Genomic DNA, 21306 nt, shown 5'->3' with positions numbered 1-21306 from the left:
TGTTCCAAATACTGTACTGGCGCTTCTTCAAATCAAATACCCTTGATTTGCCTGTACAGGTATAACACGGCTAACAGAAGAATCAATCTATGGTGTATGTATTTAACATGTTCTTTGCTGAGTAATATGCCTTTTAGTTTGTGCTAACCTTGAAACTATCAAAAGTCATGTAAGATACTAGGAATTTTGATTGGCTACAGCTTCAGTAGTAACAAACAGCATAAAATTGCCCCAGATGTGATCTTGACACATATTCTGGTCAACAATACATTGTCCAGAACAAGAAAGATGAGCAGAGACCCGAAATATTTCATTCAATATTGGCCACACATTTTAGGAATAATGTCAATAAAATGGAACTCTTCCCAAGGAAAACCACGCTTCTCCTGAATAGTCAATAATTTGTAAACCATGATCTATAAGTAATAACTAAATGATAAAGAGGATGACAACTATTATTATACACTTAAAATAGTAGTCACATGCGAAGGGATTCTTCTGGGTAGCCTCAAAAGGCAGAGCTTTTGTAACTGGACTAACTCAGAGGGATTACTTCAGGTCCATATAATGAAGAACCTTTAACAATTACAACTATTCTAAAATAGAATGAGATTCCTCATGAGCTATTCAATAAATAGCAGAGGACAGATTATTAGAGGTGATGTAAAGTGGATTCATGAATGGGTGCATATATTTATTTGTGCTATCATTTGTCAGCAAACATAAATCAATTGCAGGTGTTGGAAGATGCAAAACTGAATAAAAATAAATAATTTAGATTGGACGAACATAACATCAATAAGCACATCATTAGGTACCTGGAGTTCAATTTAGCTTAATGTTTGGATGGTTTCACATTACTTGTACACATAAAGTAAGTGAACTATTTATCGCCAGATGATATTTCTCTTCTCTCTTACTTTAAAGCTTCCATCAGATTCTTTTAAGTACCTCACTTGGCACAAAGTAGAACAAAATGACATCCAAGGAAGTCAACTGCGTTGCCCACGAGTAAGAGAAGGTAAAGGAACAGAAGTGTGTGATCTTTTTGTACATGCTCTTAGTAGATGTTTTTTGAAGATAACAAGACATTACTTGGGGATAAAAACCTGTATGACCCAGAGGTAGAAAAATTTCCTTTTTCAAGACCATATAGTTGTTAATATAGTGAAACCACCTTTAAAAGCATACTCTTTTTCCTTTAAGATTTATTCATTTGTTTATTTTACTTTTGGGCTGTGGTGGGTCTTTGTTCCTGTGTGTGGGCTTTCTCTACTTGCTGTGAGGGGGGACTACTCTTCATTGCAGTGCACATGCTTCTCATTGGGCTTCTGTGTGGGCTCTGGGGTGCAAGGGCTTCAGTAGCTTCAGTGTGTGGACTCAGTAGTTGCTGCTCTCAGGCTTTAGAATGCGGGCTCAGCTGTTGTGGTGCATGGGCTCAACTGCTCAGTGGCATGTGGGATCTTCCTAGACCAGGGATCAAATCAGTGTTCCCTGCATTGCAAGGCAGACTCAACCACTGACCACCAAAGAAGCCCTAAAAACATAATCTTATAGCTGATCATATAAATAATAATGTTCTATATTAGAAAACAGAAACAGAAGAACCTGTAATTCAATTATCCAGAAATAGTCACTGTGACTTTTCTTTCCATTTAGTCTTTTTTTTGAAAAGCATGTATATATTTCCTTACAAAATAATGTGGACATCTGTATTTTTTGAGTTTTTTCACCTGATATTGTGAGCCTTTCTTTCCTCCATGTTATAAACATTACTCTAAACAAATTGTTTAGAAGTTGCATATCTTTCCATCATAAGGATATTATTAAATTTATTTAACCAATGATCTTTGTTGGAGTTTTATGATCATGAATAACACTGTTACTTCAGTGGATGACTTTAAGCTGGTTAATCCTACATTGATTAAAAAAGCATTAAAAGAGAATCTAAATAAACCAGTAGTCTCATTATGCATTTTCACTAAACATTTTAAACTTGGTAAAATAACCAAGGCTTTATTATTCCTCTTTCATACTGTCAGATTTTATAAGTGTGCCGGTATAACAGTATGAAGGATTTTTAATCTGAAGCCCTCGATATACATAATGTTTTATTTCTAGAAATAGCTGCAATAGATTATAAGTTCTATAGGAACAGAGACTGTTATCTTTTTGCATCCTTCTTAAGTGGATGAAATAATATTAGACATAATTCCTGCTGCAGTGAGCATTTGGTCTTTACAAAATATCAAGTATCTTGGCTAATTTACATCTGTATTTGTAGACTTGCAGATACATTGTCTATCATACAATTGTAATATTGATATAAGCAAAGTTGCTATAGGTATATTCATCTGCCCATTTCCACCTCTCAATTGCATTACTTTACCCACTAATGCTTTTCTTCGTTCACTCAAACTCAAATGACAAAGGTGATTAAAATAACATCTTTTTATAAAACTGTGAGTTAAATATGCTCTTATGGTTTAACTCTACCATATCTATTTGCAGCTAAGCATTCACTGCTTATATAATAAAACATTATTGTATACAATAATTTAATTATATATTATATTAATATATTTTATAATAATAAAATGTTATTAGATAGTACTATTAGAGGTAAATTATACTTTCCTTTGGAGACCTTAGAATATTTTTCTAGGAGCAACAAATTATGGGAAATTAGTGACATGTACACACTTCTATATTTAAAGTAAATAACCAATAAAGACCTACTTTAAAGAAATTTTAATGAAAAAAAAACAATAAAAAATAAATTATGGGGAATTAGGAAGGAAGGAAGGAGATCAGAGGCCATGAGGCCATGTATGTCACAGGTACAGAGTTCATCAACAAAAGAAAGAGAAAGGGTTACATAAGGAGCTAAAGAAGGCAGAGTTTAGTAAGCTCTTAAACTTCAGTGTGTGCACAAGTTACCTGGAAGTGTGTGGAAAACACGGATTCCCAGGCCCTATGCCTGAAGCATCTGATGTAGTTAGTATGCAGTGGGGCCCTGGAATCTGAATTTATTAAAATTATTATAGGCGATTCTGTTGCAGGTGATCTGAGATCCCTACTATGGGAAAAACTGGTTGAGGGGGCTTGGAGAGAGGCAGGAAAGGAATACATTTGAATAGGAAGTGAAACACTGGGAACAGAATGTAAGCGTATTGGCATTTATGCAGGTGTATGTGGGAGGAGGTTGTTGATAATTGTGGCAGCCACCATGAGGCAAAATAAATTGCATTTGGAGTGACAGGTGGAGAGTTGAGATTTAGAGAGAACTGCAAAACTGAAGAAACTGGAGGAGATGACAGGAGAATAAAAATCTAGGAGTAAACTGAAAAGGAGCATGTGTAAAGAGTCCAGCTGTCTCCCTCCTTCTCTGATCTAAGCAGGCAAGTCATGTGCTGAGGTCATCACTCAGCAAAATCAGCCCTCATGAAGATCCCAGTGGTCATTCATGCAGAGGATAGCATCGCTCTCCAGAGATAAGGCACATTTTGCTTCCATTAGGCCATTAACAACACCCAATCTCTCACAAGTGACTGGTCGTAAAAGGAATGGAACATGATCTAGGGGATAGGAACCAGTGAAAAATCCCATCAACTCAAGCCATGAAGAAAACAGATGTCCCTTGTTCATTGCCCTAAATTTTGCTTAAGTGTTTTTTTGTGTGAGATGGAGAACAAGTACATTTCAAAAGCATTCTAAGAATGCCCCCTCTTTCTAGATTAGATCCTGAAACACCCATCAAAATTACTGCAGTTGATCTTAGTTGCCCCAGTTGTACATTCAGGAAGAGTTCCCAAGAAAAGAAAGGTTAGCTGGTGTGTGATAAACAGCAATTTCCCAGGGCTTTGGTTGCCAGATAGAGACTGACTTACCTCCTCCCAATTAAATGAAGCCAAAGAGCATATTGTTGGCAGAATTACCTGTGGCGGATTCATTTCGATATTTGGCAAAACTAACACAATACTGTAAAGTTTAAAAATAAAATAACATTAAAAAAAAAAAAAAGAATAGATTCTTCCTGTTTGAAAATCCTCCAGCAAGTTAATTCAGTCACTGCTGTTAGGAGTTAGAAATCCGATGAAGGGACAAAGAACAAGCTCAGAGATGGCAGGTGAAAGCCAACATCTCTGGGCTGTCAGATATTCCAGATTTCAGTTCTCAGCTGCTGAGATATATCTTCAATTACCAAGCAGGTCTGAGGGTTTTTTTTTAATAAAAAGAATCCAATTTAATACATCTCCTCACAGTGGAAGTGACCTTTGGCTTCTAACTTCAAAGAAATCTTTGCAAGCTGCTTTAAAAAGAAATAATTGAAAGAGCAGAAGATCAATAGATATCAAACAAAAAATACAGGGCAGAGTTTAATAACTCTGGTATAGCTATTGCACAAAGAAAGCTACCAAATTTGGTGTGGGGGAGAGGGTGTAAATAAAGACAATAAAACCTGAGGTCTCCTCAGTCAATGAGTTGACTGGTCCAGTTTTTCCAGTTCTATAAGTTTTAATTCCAATCATCCTAATCAATGAAGAAGGTGATTTCCTAGTACAAGGATATTTAATTTGTAAAGTAGCTGGGATACTACCACCTTCCGGCTATGTAATTTCCTGAGTGGCAACATTACAGCTTGTTATGAGAGAAGTGCCTGAAAGCGCAGGTTAGATTCTTGGCTTCCACCTGTGTCTGATGAAAGAACTGATGTTTTTGTCAAAATAATGAAGCATTGGCCTCTTGCTCTTATTGCCTTCCATAAATCCATCTCAAATGGACTCATTATCACCCATCAGAGTCCAGACAGACTTGCCACAAAAAGCAAAGTTTGTTCTTGAACCTTCAATATCGTTTCTGTGTTCTTTTCACCTTTGAAACCGTGCATTCCAGAAAAAATGGAGTGAGGAGAAGTGGGTACAAATGGTGCCAGGTCTGACTCTTAGAATACAAGATGTTAGAGTTGGGAGCAAATTAAAATCAAACCCGGTGGCTCGGCAGTAAAGACTCTGCCTGCCAATGCAGATGTGGGATTGATCCCTGGGTGGAGAAGATCCCCTGGAGAAGGAAATGACAACCCACTTCAGTATTCTTGCCTGGGAAATCCCATGGACAGAGGAGCCTAGTGGGCTACAGTCCATGGGGTCTCAAAAGAGTCAGACATGACTCAGGGACTAAACAACAAAGTTTAGGGTAGATTTCAGGGGCCTGATTGGCATCAGGAGAGAGTGAAGTGTGCCTGTGGCAGCATGATAGGAGTGTCAGGGTCTATGACAATAAGAAAACCTATGTTGGTCTAAAAGTATTAGAAATAATTTTATAAATTAGAAATTTATAAAATCTTTATAAAATATTGTGAACTTCAAACATAATTTCTCACCAAATTCAGCCTTTGATGGGCCCTTGATGCTAGACTTCCCCATATTTTCGCAGACGTGGAAAACTGAACAGCTCAGAAAAGTCAAATTAATCATCTGAAGTCAGACAATTACCTGCTACTTAACTCCAGACTGAAAACAAAATACCCTTTCCCCTACCCTGGAAGTTATGTGCAAACCTGATTTAGAGGACAATAAGGCTGGAAAATAGCAGGAAATGAGTTTGGAAATGGGGACCTGGATAAGATTGTAGAAAACATTGCCTGATGAACTAGGCTTTTCCATCTTTATTTGATAAGCAATAAGAAACTTCTGAAAGGTTTTGAAAATATCAGTCCCATGGTAAACGCTGTTTTTAGGAGAGCTGGGTAGCAATTTGTGTCATTTATGCTGAAGAAGAGAAGATTACAAAGCAGGAGATCTAACAGAAAGTAGCTACAGTTCAGATAGGAAGATGTGAGTGCCTGGACATTGAAAAGGAAGGGACAGATTCTCAAGGGGAAAACTGGTAAGATTAGGTGGTTTATTGAGTTAAGAGACAAAAGAGAAAGAAAGTCAAGAGTGACTTCATGATCCCTAAAGAGAAAATTACATGAAGATTAAAGCCACTATACTGGTGATTTTTCTCACTTGCTTGAGCTAGAAGTAATTGATGTAAGATTAAAAGTTAACTCCACATGTTGACTTTTCCCTACAGTTAATAGAGGTCATTCCTCCCTTTTAATTACTCTAGAAAGTCATCAAATTTTCTCTGAACCTCACAATATTTGTCATAGTACTGTGCTAAATTGCATTTAAAAAGAAATCTATATGTGAGAATTTAAGTTAAAGCTGACTTTTGATCCTCTGCAGAAAACTAGACCATAGGTAGCAGACTGTGAAAAATTTAAATTAAAATAATCTACAGCCCTATTTTTTTTTCTGATAACTGTATTCACTTTACTGTAAACTGAAAAAAAGTAAAACAGATGAAAAAGAAATAAAATTGCTGATTTGTTTGCTATTTCCTTTCTCTTGTATAACTCATCTGGTGATGGGAAGGCCTAGGAAGTAAGCTCATCAGAGATGGCCTCAAGGTTTCTGGCAGCAGGAAGAGAAACACAGGAACTGGGGGATTTAAATATTTAATAATCATTTCTTGATTAATCTATTATTGTCATACCTGGGCATCTGATTTAGTGTTTTCACATTAGAGGTTTCACTGTATTTTGTTTGGAAGACATGAGAGTTATTCAGCAAATTTCAGGGAAAATAATTTTAAACAATTAGAAAGTGTTCATAGTGGTCAAGTCCTGGCTCCTCTTCTGTCCCCATCTCTCCCCCAGCCTGATTAGGCAGGCAGAAGTGTATTTAGTCACATACATCACATTTTGTTAATGCTCACACTATTGGGGCATAAGAGTTCAATCCTATCTCCCTCAGTCCTAATATCAAGTGGAAGTTTAAAACAACCAGTCAAGCATCCAGCGAGGGTGTTGGTCCTGTTTTCCGGAACCTACTTCCAAGATCTCACCTTGTGATTTCTGCTCAGGACCCTCTGCCGAAGAGCTGCTCTTCAGAGAGGAGGAATGTACTTTGCCTTCACAGAAAAGAGTCCTTGAGAAAAACAAATGGGAAACGTGGCTGCAGGAAAACTGGGAGGACTGCACGGTGAGAGCTTAAAAAAAAAAAAAAAAAAGTATATTTCCTTCGTTGACTAAATTATGGCATTTTTTAGAAAGATCAATTGCCAGAATAAACATCAAAACACATTTAAGCACATCTCTAGAAATTTCTCTGAAAATAGTTGTGACTGGTGATCCATCTCTTTTCCCCACCCTTTATCTTCATCAAGAAATGCCTATTATACAGAGTGAAGTAAGCCAGAAGGAAAAACATAAATACAGTATACTAACGCATATATATGGAATTTAGAAAGATGGTAACAATAACCCGGTGTACGAGACAGCAAAAGAGACACTGATGTATAGAACAGTCTTATGGACTCTGTGGGAGAGGGAGAGGGTGGGAAGATTTGGGAGAATGGCAATGAAACATGTAAAATATCATGTAGGAAACGAGTTGCCAGTCCAGGTTCGATGCACGATGCTGGATGCTTGGGGCTGGTGCACTGGGACGGCCCAGAGGGATGGTATGGGGAGGGAGGAGGGAGGAGGGTTCGGGATGGGGAACACATGTATACCTGTGGTGGATTCATTTTGATATTTGGCAAAACTAATACAATTATGTAAAGTTTAAAAATAAAATAAAATTGGAAGAATAAAAAAAAAAAAAAAGAAATGCTACTTATTTTCTAATCATTTTATATTGATATTGCTGAACTTTGGAAAAAGTTTAAAAGAACGGAGAATGAAATTGTATTTTTGATAATAAAAAAGTCAAGTGTTGAATGATAATCCTTATCAATGAGTTTATGACGTAGTCTGGACTCTGAATGATGTGGTAAAAGCTAAAAGTTTTAATGATCTAGGGCAGCCACTGGGGTCTGAACAGAGCTATCGTGGAACAAATCAAACTTTCAGTAGTGAAGGATTTGAGATGTGGTTTCTTGGTGCTGAAAATGACTCAGCTGGCTGAGCCACTAGCATTGAAACAGTTCCCATAGTTGGCTCTCAACCATTACCCACCTGTGAGGTTGCCATCACTCAAGCTTTCAAGTCATGGTTAAGCAGAGGACTGAAGACTTAACTGTGAAAAATAAACATTGGTAGCAATAAAAGAATAATGAACTTCTTTATAACAGAGTAAGATGCCAATATTTTTGAGGCTTTTCAAAGTGATCAAATTGCATGTGAGGATTTTAGGAAATCTTCCAGAAATGAGACTTATTGGGATCTCCCAATGCCTCTTCTGTTTCACAGATGAATCTTGTATGTCATAGAATTCTAGAATTAAGGGTTGGGAAGGAGCTTCAGATTGGGTCTGGTCCAAACACTTTCCTTTCAAAAAGGAAAGGAACGTTTAGAAAAAGAAACTATTTGCCCGAGGTCACACAACTTATTAAGGGAAGCTAGGAAAGTAGAATATTGTTTCCCAGTACAGTGTTTTCTTTTCTTTCTAAAATTAATTTTAATTAGTCACCTATAATGGATACATTCCACTCTTTAAAATTTATATAGTGCACCTACTTATTTATTTGAAAAATTTAAATAACACACCTAAAACTTTAACCTCCACTCCCAGGATTCTTTTAAAAGTAATTATTCCAGTGTATACAAGCATTTGTTCTTTATAGCTGTCATTTAAACCGTGGATATATTGCAAAGGCCAATGGTACCTTGCTAAAAATTTCTCATAGAAAGTTTTATTGGCCTTTAGATAATTGTACTGCAAGCGAATGGCTAAATGAAGCCTAATCTATTACAGAAAAACTTATTGGGAAAAGCAGCCTATTTGAGAAGGTGATGTTTAATGTGGGAATGATAGATATAATCTCAATATTTCTTTAGTTTTGTTTAGAATGAAGACCTTTAATATTCTGGGAAAATAGAACTTAAAGTATCAAATTTCATAATGTTTAATATCTGAATATATCAAGACCTTTTTTAGATAGAGATATCTGTATTTCTTTAAAAATGGTAAATTATTTTGCTTCAATTTAAAAAAAGGAATGTCATCTTATGCAATAATTTCTAGTCACAGAAATTTACAGCAAAATTTTGGAAACAAAAAAAGTAAACTTGACTTTTAGAAATAGAGTTTACAAGAGCAATGCTACCACTAAGAGTGGTTTTAATCTCTTTGACATCAAAGTTGACTCATGTTAAAAGTAACAATAAAATATCCACTATCTCAGAAATATGTCACACTGCAGCTGCTGCTGCTAAGTTGCTTCAGTCGTGTCCAACACTGTGCAACCCCATAGACAGCAGCCCACCAGACTCTGCCATCCCTGGGATTCTCCAGGCAAGAACACTGGAGTGGGTTGCCATTTTCTTCTCCAATGCATGAAAGTGGAAAGTGAAAAGTGAAAGTGAAGTCGCTCAGTCGTGTCCGACTCTTCTCGACCCCATGGACTGCAGCCTACCAGGCTCCTCCATCCATGGGATTTTCCAGGCAACAGTACTGGAGTGGGGTGCCATTACCTTCTTCAATGTCACACCTCATATATGTATATACCCCTGGTTATTTTAAAATGAAATCACATTTTCCATCTTTTGAATGATGGCATCTAACTCTGAAATTTTTATAAATGAAATTTCTGAGTATTTCCAAGGAGGCTAAAGACCTGGGTGCGATCCCTGGGTTGGGAAGATCCCCTGGAGAAAGGAATGGCTACCCACTCCAGTATCCTGGCCTGGAGATTTCATGGACTGTATAGTCCATGGGGGTCACAGAGTCAGACACAACTGAGTGACTTTCACATTCAAAGATAACTAACTAATCATATAAACCCAAACAGTGCTTTACCCCCTCTACTTTTCATATCAGAAAAATTTCAAAATCTAAGGATCTTTCCATCTCTATCTGCCACCTCCCACCTGGTGTTTAATTCTAAACAATCCAGTCAATATCTTCATCCTCCTTTCCTATCTTGAAAATCTCTGCAATAATTGTGAGTATTTGGATGTGTGAATATTTTAGAAGACCAAAAAACAAAACAGTAAAAACTGCTGACTTAAATATATAACAGTTAAAATTAAAAACTATTTTTAAAAGTTGACAAAGCACTTGCTTTTTCTTTTTATTTGTTTTTCCCTTCAGAATTTGAACCTTTCATTTCAGGATTTGGGGGACCCTTATCAAGTTGAAAATTTTAACAGGATTCTTAGAAGACTAATTCGAGTTGAAACCCTCTGGTTAGTGGACAATTCACTGGTGGATTTAAGTGCCTTAAGATTGCCAAGGTACCTTCTCCTTAGCATGTCCAGTTTCTAAGTTAAAGTCAAGTCTTTATTATATGGGTACATGTGATCAATGTCTTTACCTATTGTGGCTCCCTTCATGTGGTCAGGCCTTGAAAGTGAAAGTGCTTTTTGATTCATTTTGATATTTGGCAAAACTAATACAATTACGTAAAGTTTAAAAATAAAATAAAATTAAAAAAAAATAAAATAAAAACGAAAAAAAAAAAAGAAATTGAGAGTGCTAAGCGATGTCTGAGCAAGGCAAAAAGGGAAATTTATAAATCAAACTGTCACAATTTAGCAGGAAAAATCTATTCCTTTTCAAATTAATATTGTTATTATCAGTTCTTAGGGGAATAATTAATAATCATAGGACATATTGGCAGAAAAGCTTGCTATGTTCCTTGTGTAGTGAACTGGAAATACAATCACATCATATATACATTATCATTGTAAGATAGTGATTTTTAGTCATGTTTATTGACCATTTACAGGGAAATACTCTATAGGTAGTTAACAAGAGTCTTGACTTCAGGTTCACTTGCTTTAAAAAAGAAATTTTTTTTTAACTGAGAACATTTTATTTATTTTCAATTTAATCTCTTATTTGATTTAAGATAAAATTCTTTACATTCTAATAGAGGGGTAGGAGTTGTCAATGAGAACAGTGACAGACATAAAAGAAATTTTAATTTATGTGGACTCTTTGATGTCCCAAGGACACTAAGGATAATATTAAAGATAATCTGCCTCCTTGCTCAGGATTGCTTGAGAACTCTGTGGGGAGCTGCCCTTTGCTTCACCAAGCAGGTGTATAGCTAGAACAAGCTGTGGTAGCCATCAGAGGGGCAGACAGAACTTCCCAGAAAAGAATTAGGAAATATTAAGCAGCAACAAGAAGGAAAGGTAAATCCTCGAGCGAGTTAAGTTACATCTCTGAGCCGGGGCTGAGGCGGGGCAACGAAAAGAGCTCATCACAGTCAACAGGGGAGCGAAACGGGCCAGCAGACAGAGGAAGTGGCAGAATATGCAATGATCCCTGAAGATCTTCAGTCATTTTCAAAGTCCCTTCCCAACTTTAGACAGACTTGTGTAACATTTGATTTTACTTATGTTCTTTTCAAATGACAAATTAAAAAATACCAAAATAAAAGTTTTCAGAGGAATCTTAATATCACTGCCATTTTAATTTATTCAGTTTGTTGTTCAGTCACTAAGTCATGTCCGACTCTGTGACCACACGAATTACAACATGCCAGGTTTTTCTGTCTTTCACTAACTCCCTGAGTTTGCTCAAACTCCTGTCCACTGAGACAGTGATACCATCCAACCATCTCATCCTCTGTCACGCCACTCTCCTCTTGCCCTCAATTTTTCCCAGCATCAGTTACTTGATGTTAATTTGTTCAATTTTTCCCCTTAGCCTCTCTTCTAGGGACAAAATAAGGATGTATTGGTTATATTTTGTAATACTTATTTAAATAAATGTACAAGAAAAAATATTAATAGTCACATAGCATACTTTAGAAACACTACGCTAGAAGACCATTAATTTGGGGTATGTGAATTTGACTTGATCCAAATCAGTAAACTTCCAAATTTTTCCTATCTTATATAAAAAAGAGAGAAAAAGGGAAACTGTTATCATTAAAGAAAAGACGACCCAGTTTTAGTATTCTTTAGATGTATTCTTTTGGCCTTTCTTTCTTCAGAAATACAATGTATAATGTAAATTATATAATTGCAATTCAGACTCTACAACTGTCAAATCAATGTATCAAGAGAGTAGAAAATTGATGCATGTATATTCATAGCCTCCTTCTCTGTTGCCCCAGGAGAAAAATCACACTTGGTTTGTCAGTCATGTCCCCTAACATTATCCAGTTGACTGAGGATCTGTGCGATGGTGAATATGAGAGGCTGATTTGGCCTTGGAGTACAGAATGAAGCAGGGCAAAGGCTAGTAGAGTTTTGTCAAGAGAATGCACTGGTCATATCAAACACCCTCTTCCAACAACACAAAAGAAGACTCTACACGTGGACATCACCAGATGGTCAATACTGAAATCAGATTGATTATATTCTTTGAAGCCAAAGATGGAGAAGCTCTATACTGTCAGCAAAAACAAGACTGGGAGCTGACTATGGCTCAGACCATAAACTCCTTATTGCCAAATTCAGACTGAAATTGAAGAAAGTAGGGAAAACCACTAGACCATTCAGGTATGACCGAAATCAAATCCCTTATGATTATAGTGGAAGTGACAAATAGATTCAAGGGATTAGATCCGATAGACAGAGTGCCTGATGAACTATGGATGCAGGTTCATGACATTGTACAGGAGGCAGGGATCAAGACCATCCCCAAGAAAAATAAATGCAAAAAGGCAAAATGGTTGTCTGAGAAGGCCTTACAAATAGCCATGAAAAGAAGAGAAGCAAAAGGCAAAGGAGAAATGGAAGATATACCTATTTGAATGCAGAGTTCCAAAGAATAGCAAGGAGAGATAAGAAAGCCTTCCTCAAAGATCAATGCAAAGAAATGGAGGGAAACAATAGAATGGGAAAAACTAGAGATCTCTTCAAGAAAATTAGAGATACCAAGCAAATATTTCATGCAAAGATGGGCTCGATAAAGGACAAAAATGGTATGGACCTAACAGAAGAAGATATTAAGAAGAGGTGGCAAGAATACACAGAAGAACTAATACAAAAAAGATCTTCATGGCCCAGATAATCATGATGGTATGATCACTCACCCAGAGCCAGACATCCTGGAATGTGAAGTCAAGTGGGCCTTTGGAGGCATTACTATGTACAAAGTGAGTGGAGGGGATGAAATTCCAGTTAAGCTATTTCAAATCCTAAAAGATGATGCAGTGAAAGTGCTGCACTCAATATGCCAGCAAATCTGGAAAACTCAGCAGTGGCCACAGGACTGGAAAGGGTCAGTTTTAATTCCAATCCCAAAGAAAGGCAATGCCAAAGAATGCTCAAACTACTGCACAATTGCACTTATCTCACACGCTAGCAAAGTAATGCTCAAAATTCTCCAAGCCAGGCTTCAGCAGTACGTGAACCATGAACTTCCAGATGTGCAAGCTGATTCAGAAAAGTCAGAGGAGCAGAGAGCAAATTGCCAACATCCATTGGGTCATCGAAAAAGCAAGAGAGTTCCAGAAAAACATCTACTGCTGCTGCTAAGTCACTTCAGTCGTGTCCGACTCTGTGCAACCCATAGACGGCAGCCCGCCAGGCTCCCCCGTTCCTGAGATTATCCAAGCAAGAACAGTCAGATACAACTGTTTACATGGCACACACCTAGGAAAGAGTGGAAACCTGAAGTTATCAAAGATATGGTTAAGACTGCAAAATATCCCTATGGAAAATGGAAGGAAACAAGGGAAATGAAAATAATGGATGTGAAAAATTACAATGAAATGTGCGGGGCGGTTCAAAGTGAATTTAATTTGTCATGCTGCTGTGTGACTGTCATCTCTCTGTTTAGCACCATGTTTACTGTTCAGTTCAGTCGCTCAGTCGTGTCCGACTCTTTGCGACCCCATGAATCGCAGCACGCCAGGCCTTCAGCGATAATTATTTACCAAGTGTCTTTGTGGGCCATGAGGTTTATAAATAAATACCCTGTGTTTCCCTCAGAGTATTAAATCCCAGCTTATGCATAAAGGAATTCTTCTGTAAGGCAAGGCGTCAGTGATGGATTTGGAATTATTTTCTTTAATGGCATGGTTTTATACAATTATGGTTTTAAGGCAAAATATTAAGAAGCATTATATTCTGTCAGGAAAATGTATTCAACCTCAATGCCTAACACATATTTCTGTTCCCAAGGGTAATTTTAGCTTTCTTTTGCATTAAAAAAAAAGGACTTTAAAAAAATTTTTAAATACTATTTTCTCAATATTGAATTTAAGTACAGAAAAGTAGAAAGAAAGGAAAACAATTATAATCTCACTACTTAGGGGCAATACTCTTCAGAAGCTTTGAGTGAACTTTTATATTGCTGAGATTTCAAGCAGCCCTTTACTCTTTCATCCAGGACTTATTGAGAAGTCACCAAGAACCAAACACAGTGAAAAGAAAACATAGTCTTGCCTTAGACAAGCTTTCAGTCTTATCTGCCCTGTTTATTTTCTCTTAATATTTTAATATACATATTTTGTTTTTCTTTCCCACCATATTTGTAGAAAATGTCCCTGTCACACCTTTGAGGTGTCATAGTCTAGGTGAGGCATGCTAGTGCTTTGCAGTATTTGGTAGTTCACCATCCTCTTTAGGAGACAAATGACAGGATGTTTATATTTTATATACAGTTGCAGAGTTTTAAATATGAACAAAAACCATCTCACATCTTTCAAGCAATTGCCAAAGATCCCTCAGATACAGCATTTATCCTTGGCTGACAACCATATTGAGACTCTGACTGGGCTGTCCAGCTTACGGTGCACGCCACTGGAATCCCTTATGCTCAAGAGGAACCCTTGTGAATTTCACCAAAACTACCGAAAACGGTGAGGTCCCAAATGCTTTAAGTCATCTTTTCTACTTCATTGAATGTTATACTTTTAACCATTGTTCCCATCTTGCTTAAATTTGCTCAGCAGGTATTTAGCTTATCTACTGCGTGTTGAACAATTCATGCTTCTAATCTCACCTAAAGTGAGATTTGAACTGATTTGAACTGATCTTGTGTGTGTGTGTTTAATTTTTAATATACTCTTCTGTCAGTTAATTTACAATGCTGTGCAAATTTTAGGCTCCTCCTGTAATGGGACTATACATAAACTTAGATATTTAATTTTAGACTTGCAAATCCTATGCATTTTCTCTCATGATATTCAGCAGATGTCTTTTATAAAATTTCTAAATGTAGGTTCTCATCAAGGCCCAAGTGACCATCTTATAAACTGTTTATTCTCTGGTTTTATTTTCATATCTTTGGGCCACAAGGGCACCATTAATTAAGTGAATACAAAAAAAGTAATTGATTCGATCTCCTCTGGTGGTTGAAAGAGCTGGAAACCTTCCAAGAATAAACCATTTTTATTTCTTTGTCAATATTAGGAACATTCTTAATGGTGATAATAATGGAATCTAAACAACCTTGAGTGTGCACCAAGTAATATGTCCATCCATTTATCTGCAGCTAATTCCCAGCACCACTATTAGTCCGTGTGTGTGCTCAGCTGCTTCAGTTGTGCCTGAGTCTTTGAGACCCTGTGGACTGTAGCCTGTCAGACTCCTTTGTCCATGGGATTCTTGAGGCAAGAAAACTGAAGTGGGTCACCATGCCCTCCTCCAGGGGATCTTCCTGACCCAGGGACTGAAACCATGTCTTCTGCATTTTCTGCAATGCAGGCAGATTCTTTACCACTGAGCCACCTGGCAGCCCACACTGTTAGTATACTTATGGAAATTAAAATGGTAGAAACAAGCAACTGAGTTCTAGACCTATATTTGCCCCCAGATGACCACAAGTCATCTCATCTCTCACTCTGAATCTGTCTCACAAAGGGTTAGATCATTTCTAGGCTCCATTCTGGTCTGTGATTATAGTCCTTCCTCCACATCCAATTTCCACAAAATATAGTTCTCTCACCACTTTCCTTTCTCATACTGGCATTTTCCCATAATAGCAACTATATTCTAGAGGCCTGTATAATATCAGACTCTTCAGTCCATGATGTGCAATGAAAATTGTCAAAATAAAAATTCTAATCTCTGTTGTTACTACGTAAATCTCATTACTGCAATTGTTTTCCCTTTGACTATAGTCTGAAAGCAAAATTTCATATTCTGTGACAATAAATTCTCAAATTGATATTATATAAGCAAAATCTGGTGGCACAGTTGCTTTAATATTGAACTAATATTTAACCAAAATAATGTTTTGAAGCTTAAAATTAATTCTATTTCCTACAGTCAGAGGAGTTTTAGTTAGACATTTCAATGTCATTCATAAAATAGCACACGTCTGTCTTAAAAATAATTTATTAGTATTGTATTTCAGTTTGGTTAATTAATATGTGGGATTTTAGAAAACACTTTGATCCCAACTCAGTCACTTGCCTCTCTTCAAAGAATGCCTTATAACAATAGTGTTAGATTAACTGTCTGAAATCTGATATGCCCTGAAGTCTCACTATAAAGCTGTCTTCAGAATTCATGAGGTGGTATAGAATTTATGTGGAAAAAAAGGATATAATGAGGTTCTTCTATTTGTTTAGTATTAATTCGATTGGATTGAGTCCAAGGTGCATACATACTGACAATCAAGTCTACAAAAAGCCAGGTTATATTGACCAAGGTAGTGCAGGGTTGCTTTAAAACAGAAAGATGTGGTCATTTTAAAGCATGAGAGAAGGATTTAAGTATTCACTCCTACTGAAGCACTAAGCTGAAGTCTCAAGTTCATCCAAATTTAGGTTTAATTATCTAGCCAAAAATCCACATGAGGATTACAGCAGCATTCATTTTGTCACTGGGTACATTTGTGTTGAGAATTTAGGCCAGACTTTCAGTGACCCTTTACATCACGATCAGAATATTTAAGTATAAGCTTTTCTTGATCACTGACACCTAGAATTGTGACTGTCTTCCCTTCCTCCTTTGTTTCAGATCCTCCAATAAGAAGACAGCACAGTTCAAAAGAGAAAGGACTTAATGATAGAGCTAATGGTGTAAGTCCCAGGAGGTAGAGGGCAGCCCACTTCTTGGGACACCCACAGGCAAATTCTTTTACCATTCTTCAGAAGTCAGGATTATCTTAGTTCACCAATAGTTTGACTTTAAAAAAAGAAAGGGGGGGACTAGGAGTTCCTGCCAAGTCTGAAAACTGGAGCCAGAAGACAGATTTTAATCTTTACTCCATCACCTACAGGCTTTATGATCTTGGATAAGTTACTTAAAATAGGGGGTAAAAACTAACTTGACAGGATTGTTTTGAGGATGAGATAATGTGCAGAAAGCATTTAGAGCTAAGAAAATCATGCAGCCAATGGGAGTATTCCAGGAGGTTGGCACCATCATTAGTCGGCATGGCATGTCTCCTGAAAGGTTCAGCATCTTTCATCCTGGGCCAACGCCACTGTCTTCCATTTCCCCTGGCCTGAGCCACCAGAACTCCCCAATCAGGAAAGCTGTCCACTCGAAAGAAAACGCTGCTTTATAAAGCTGCTAGGCATACGGCTACTGTTTAACTGGGTTGACATGAAAGACCACCTCCTGAAGCTGGAAGTGACTGTCTAAATTTGAAATGTGAGCTCCTCTGTCAAGAGAAAATAACTCAGCACAAAATTGTTTCCCACCCCTTCTTATAACTCTCATCCAGAATTCTTCCTTAACTATCACTAGACAACTCGGACTTGCTTTACTTTAAAAAACAGCTTCCAATTTTATAATGTGTACATATCTCATGATCTCATTCTTTCTCTCATGGTTAGTTAGCTAAATCCACTCATTGATTTTTTTTTTCTTCATAGGACATTGTAAAAACTGGAATGATGTTCTCTTATGAAAACAGAGTGTATGCAGTTTCACTCCTCTGCTCAATACTTAGAATCTGCTGAATGATCTAGTAGCTTCCCGAGAGGCAATCTATGACAGGGTCATCAGCTCAATCAACACAAATTGTACTTTACCTTAATGTCATTGCAAAGATAAGGAAAACAGAATAAAGTGATAGCCACTCATCTTCCTTTTAACAATAGGCAAAGTCCACTCATTTACAGAGTAAGTGAAATACAATTCTTTTGTTCGGTACAGTTACTTTTTTTTCTTTAACTTTTGCTTTAGAGTGTTCTCCTGTTTGCCAAACTTAAAAATGCTGGATGGGATCCTGAAGCTACCAGAAGATACTCCACCACCAGAAACCAATATTTTTTCAAAAATATGTATTGTATCCTAATTAAATCTGTATAGAAACAAGCCACCACCATTGTTTTTAAAAATGAATAAACAAGAAATGTATGACTAAGTATTATGACTTGTTTTATATATATATATATATATATATATATACACACACACACACAGATATTATATATTTATATATCTATTGCTTTCCTTTTATCCAGTTTTCTCCAGTTTTTAAAATTCTATGCCTTATCAGTAAATAAATTTTGAGCACATAGATTTTAAATAATTTAAATAATTTTATTTTATTAATTTACTGTTTAATATTTTTAGAAGTTGTATACATAAAATACTAAAATGAATATATAACATCTATTTAAAAACATAGAATTAAAGATTTTTAAATGATGGCGATAAAAATTTAACATAAATAAGGGCTCTACGGTTTTCCCATGCTCCAGGGACTCTTCTGGTCCACCCCTAAGACTATAAGCTCCTTACTTAGAATGTACTGCTTTAAATATCTGAACCTATCAGAAGGAAAAGGGACGATTAGAAGCACCTTGTACAATTTTAAATCACATGCACTGGATTCTTCATTTTAAATATTCTGTCATTTATTAGTGATTTTCACACAGCAGAAATTTAGGGAGGTCCTAAGCCATATGCTATTCATGGAGTACTTAGAAAATAAACAATAATGGTAAAGCTTCTTTTTAGAGAATTTCACAAATACAATTTTGAGACTGCCTTCCCTATGTGCTAATAAGAAAGAACACAATTCACTTTCATTGCTTTCAAAATTTACAGAAAGGTCAACACCCAAAACAACTTATGACTATATTTTTTTTATTGATAAAGATCAGTGGAGTTGCAGAATTAAGGTTTTCATAAGATGGTTTATTGATTATCTAGAGATCCTAGCATGAAATAAATAACATGCTTTCTGAATCATTCTGCCAACTAACTTCTGCTTGTAAAATTATATAACAAAGATTCTAACAAGACCAAGACACAGGCCCTTCCCTCAAGGATCTTATGAATGATTGAAGATTGCACACAAAGACCTTAAATTCAAAGAACTGTGTTATGAATAGCTATTATATGAGTAAGTGAAAGGAAGAGATTTCATTTTAAATTACAGGAAGCCATCTGAGATGGATATTGAAGAGTCATAGACCTTCCCAGGTAGTAGCAGGTTCTTCCAGTCAGATAACACAGCATGAAAAGGGATACAAAACCTAGAAATTGTATCTAAGTTAGGAATGGGCCTGGCTAGAAAAATCAGAGAAGTATATTGACAGTGGTTTAAAAAAGAGTAAAATATTAATAAAAATAGCTGTAACTTTTGAATATCTATTATGCATCAGACATAGGACAGAAACTGTACATTCATCTTTAAGTCCTCAAAAAACTGTGAGGTTGTGGTTATTATTTTATAGGCAGGAGTATCTGAAGCTCAGAGGGGTTAAGTAATTTGTTTAAGATTGATGATAAAGGTAGGTCACATGGCAAACCCAAGATTCAAACCCTGAACACCTTTCAACACTTTTGCTGTCTCTTCTAATAATTTGGTTCTAATTTTAAAATTCAAGATGGTACTTTTGTATTTCTAGCAACAGCTTCATCTTCCCAAATTCTAGCATCACAAATCCTAGTATTTAATCATAATCAAGAATTCACTATTCCTTGAACGTATCCTAAACTTTTCTTGTTCAAGTTTTTCGATTTCTGCAATACTTTTCCTTTGAAAGCACCCCTGAGAACACCTTTCTCCTTTCAACGCTCATTTTGAATAGTATTTCCTCCAAAACTCTTCCCTCATCATTTCAATCAGATCTGTTTTCTCTGTAAAAAGTACTTTAAAAAAATATTGGTCTTATGGCATATTTTCTCATTACTGCTTCTATTTGATTTTAAAAAAAATTAGATTTTGCCTGCTTTCAAAACAAACAGGGACTTTACTCATGAAGTAAATAAGAAACTGGGACACATTTCATTTTAGGTGTTTACACATGTAACCTTCTGCCTCTCTAACTCAGTGTGGGAAAATACTTTCAGTAAAGGCCCAGAGAGTAAATACTGTAGGTTTTATTGGCTATATGGTCTCTGTACTAACCACTCAACTCTGCCATTTTTAGTGCAAAAGCAGCCATAGACCACATGTAAATTAATGGGTGTGACTGTGTCCCAATAAAACTTTTGTTTAAGAAAGTATATGATAGGTTATCATTTACTGACCTCTGCTCTAAATTTTAAGGTCATATGGTTGGTTTTCTTTATGAGTTTTTTTTTTTTTTTTTTTTTGATAACGTGTTTCTGTTTTTTGTTTTGGTTTTGGCTCCTAGGCTTGTGGGATCTCAACTCCCTGAACAGGGATTAAACTTGCACTCCTTGCATTGAAAGGTGAAGTCTTAACCAGTGGACCGCCAGGGAAGTCCCTCATGTGGTTGATTGCTTTACTCTTTATCAGTATTCGCTGCCCTCCCCAGAAGAGGTGTATACTTGCCCCTACTCTTTGAAGTCAAATGTGTCAAGCAAATTGATTTGGCCAGTGAAATGTAAATGAGTCTGACGCAAGTCACTTATAGGCAGAAACTTTGAAAATGAGTTTGTGCTTTGTCACACTTTCTTTTCTTGCACTTACATTAACAGGCAAATTTCCAGATAATGGCTACTCCATCAATCTAGGTCCTTATGTGAATATGGTGTGAGGCAGAGCTGCAGTCAACCTACAAAGGATGTACAGCAAGAGAGGGTGAACACATGTCATTAACCTATAAGATTCCATTTGATGATACACCATAACCTAGCCTTTCCCAACTAACAAACCTCCTCAAATTTCAATTCAGTTCAGTCCCTCAGTTTTGTCTGACTCTTAGCAACCCCATGGACTTCAGCACTCCAGGCTTCCTAGTCCATCACCAACTCCCAGAGCTTGCTCAAACTCTGTCCATCTACTCAGTGATGTCATCCAATCATCTCATCCTCTGTCATCCCCTTCTCCTTCTGCCTTCAATGTTTCTAAGCATCAGGGTCTCTTCCAATGAGTCTGTACTTCCCATCAGGTGGCCCAAATATTGGAGTTTCAGCTTCAGCATCAGTCCTTCCAATGAACATCCAGGACTGATCTACTTTAGGATGGACTGGTTGTATCTCCTTGCAGTCCAAGGGACTCTCAAGAGTCTTCTCCAACACCACAG

General features: G+C 36.7%; 1 protein-coding gene across 5 annotated transcripts in view; it reads left to right on the top strand.

Annotated features, from left to right (window-relative positions):
* The window catches only part of LOC109564383 (leucine-rich repeat-containing protein 23-like), a 30761-nt gene extending 12549 nt beyond the window's left edge, over positions 1-18212 (top strand). The window contains exons 3-8 of one of the 5 annotated variants that reach the window (XM_019967856.2): positions 928-1021; positions 6913-7031; positions 10086-10228; positions 14563-14760; positions 16868-16929; positions 18044-18159. In XM_019967856.2, the coding sequence (XP_019823415.2) occupies positions 928-1021; positions 6913-7031; positions 10086-10228; positions 14563-14760; positions 16868-16913 (600 nt within the window). In that variant the 3' untranslated portion in view covers positions 16914-16929; positions 18044-18159. Of the gene's footprint in view, positions 1-927; positions 1022-6912; positions 7032-10085; positions 10229-14562; positions 14761-16867; positions 16930-17730 lie in introns of all 5 variants that reach the window. The other 4 variants (XM_070779555.1, XM_070779467.1, XM_070779426.1 and 1 more) reach the window with 4 other exon arrangements.
* The last annotated feature ends 3094 nt before the right edge of the window (positions 18213-21306 follow it).

The sequence above is a fragment of the Bos indicus genome, chromosome 1, assembly GCF_029378745.1.
Source record: "Bos indicus isolate NIAB-ARS_2022 breed Sahiwal x Tharparkar chromosome 1, NIAB-ARS_B.indTharparkar_mat_pri_1.0, whole genome shotgun sequence".
Taxonomy (NCBI): Eukaryota; Metazoa; Chordata; class Mammalia; order Artiodactyla; family Bovidae; genus Bos; species Bos indicus.
Note: the sequence above shows the minus strand (reverse complement) of the source record. Positions and strands in the feature narration are given on the sequence as shown.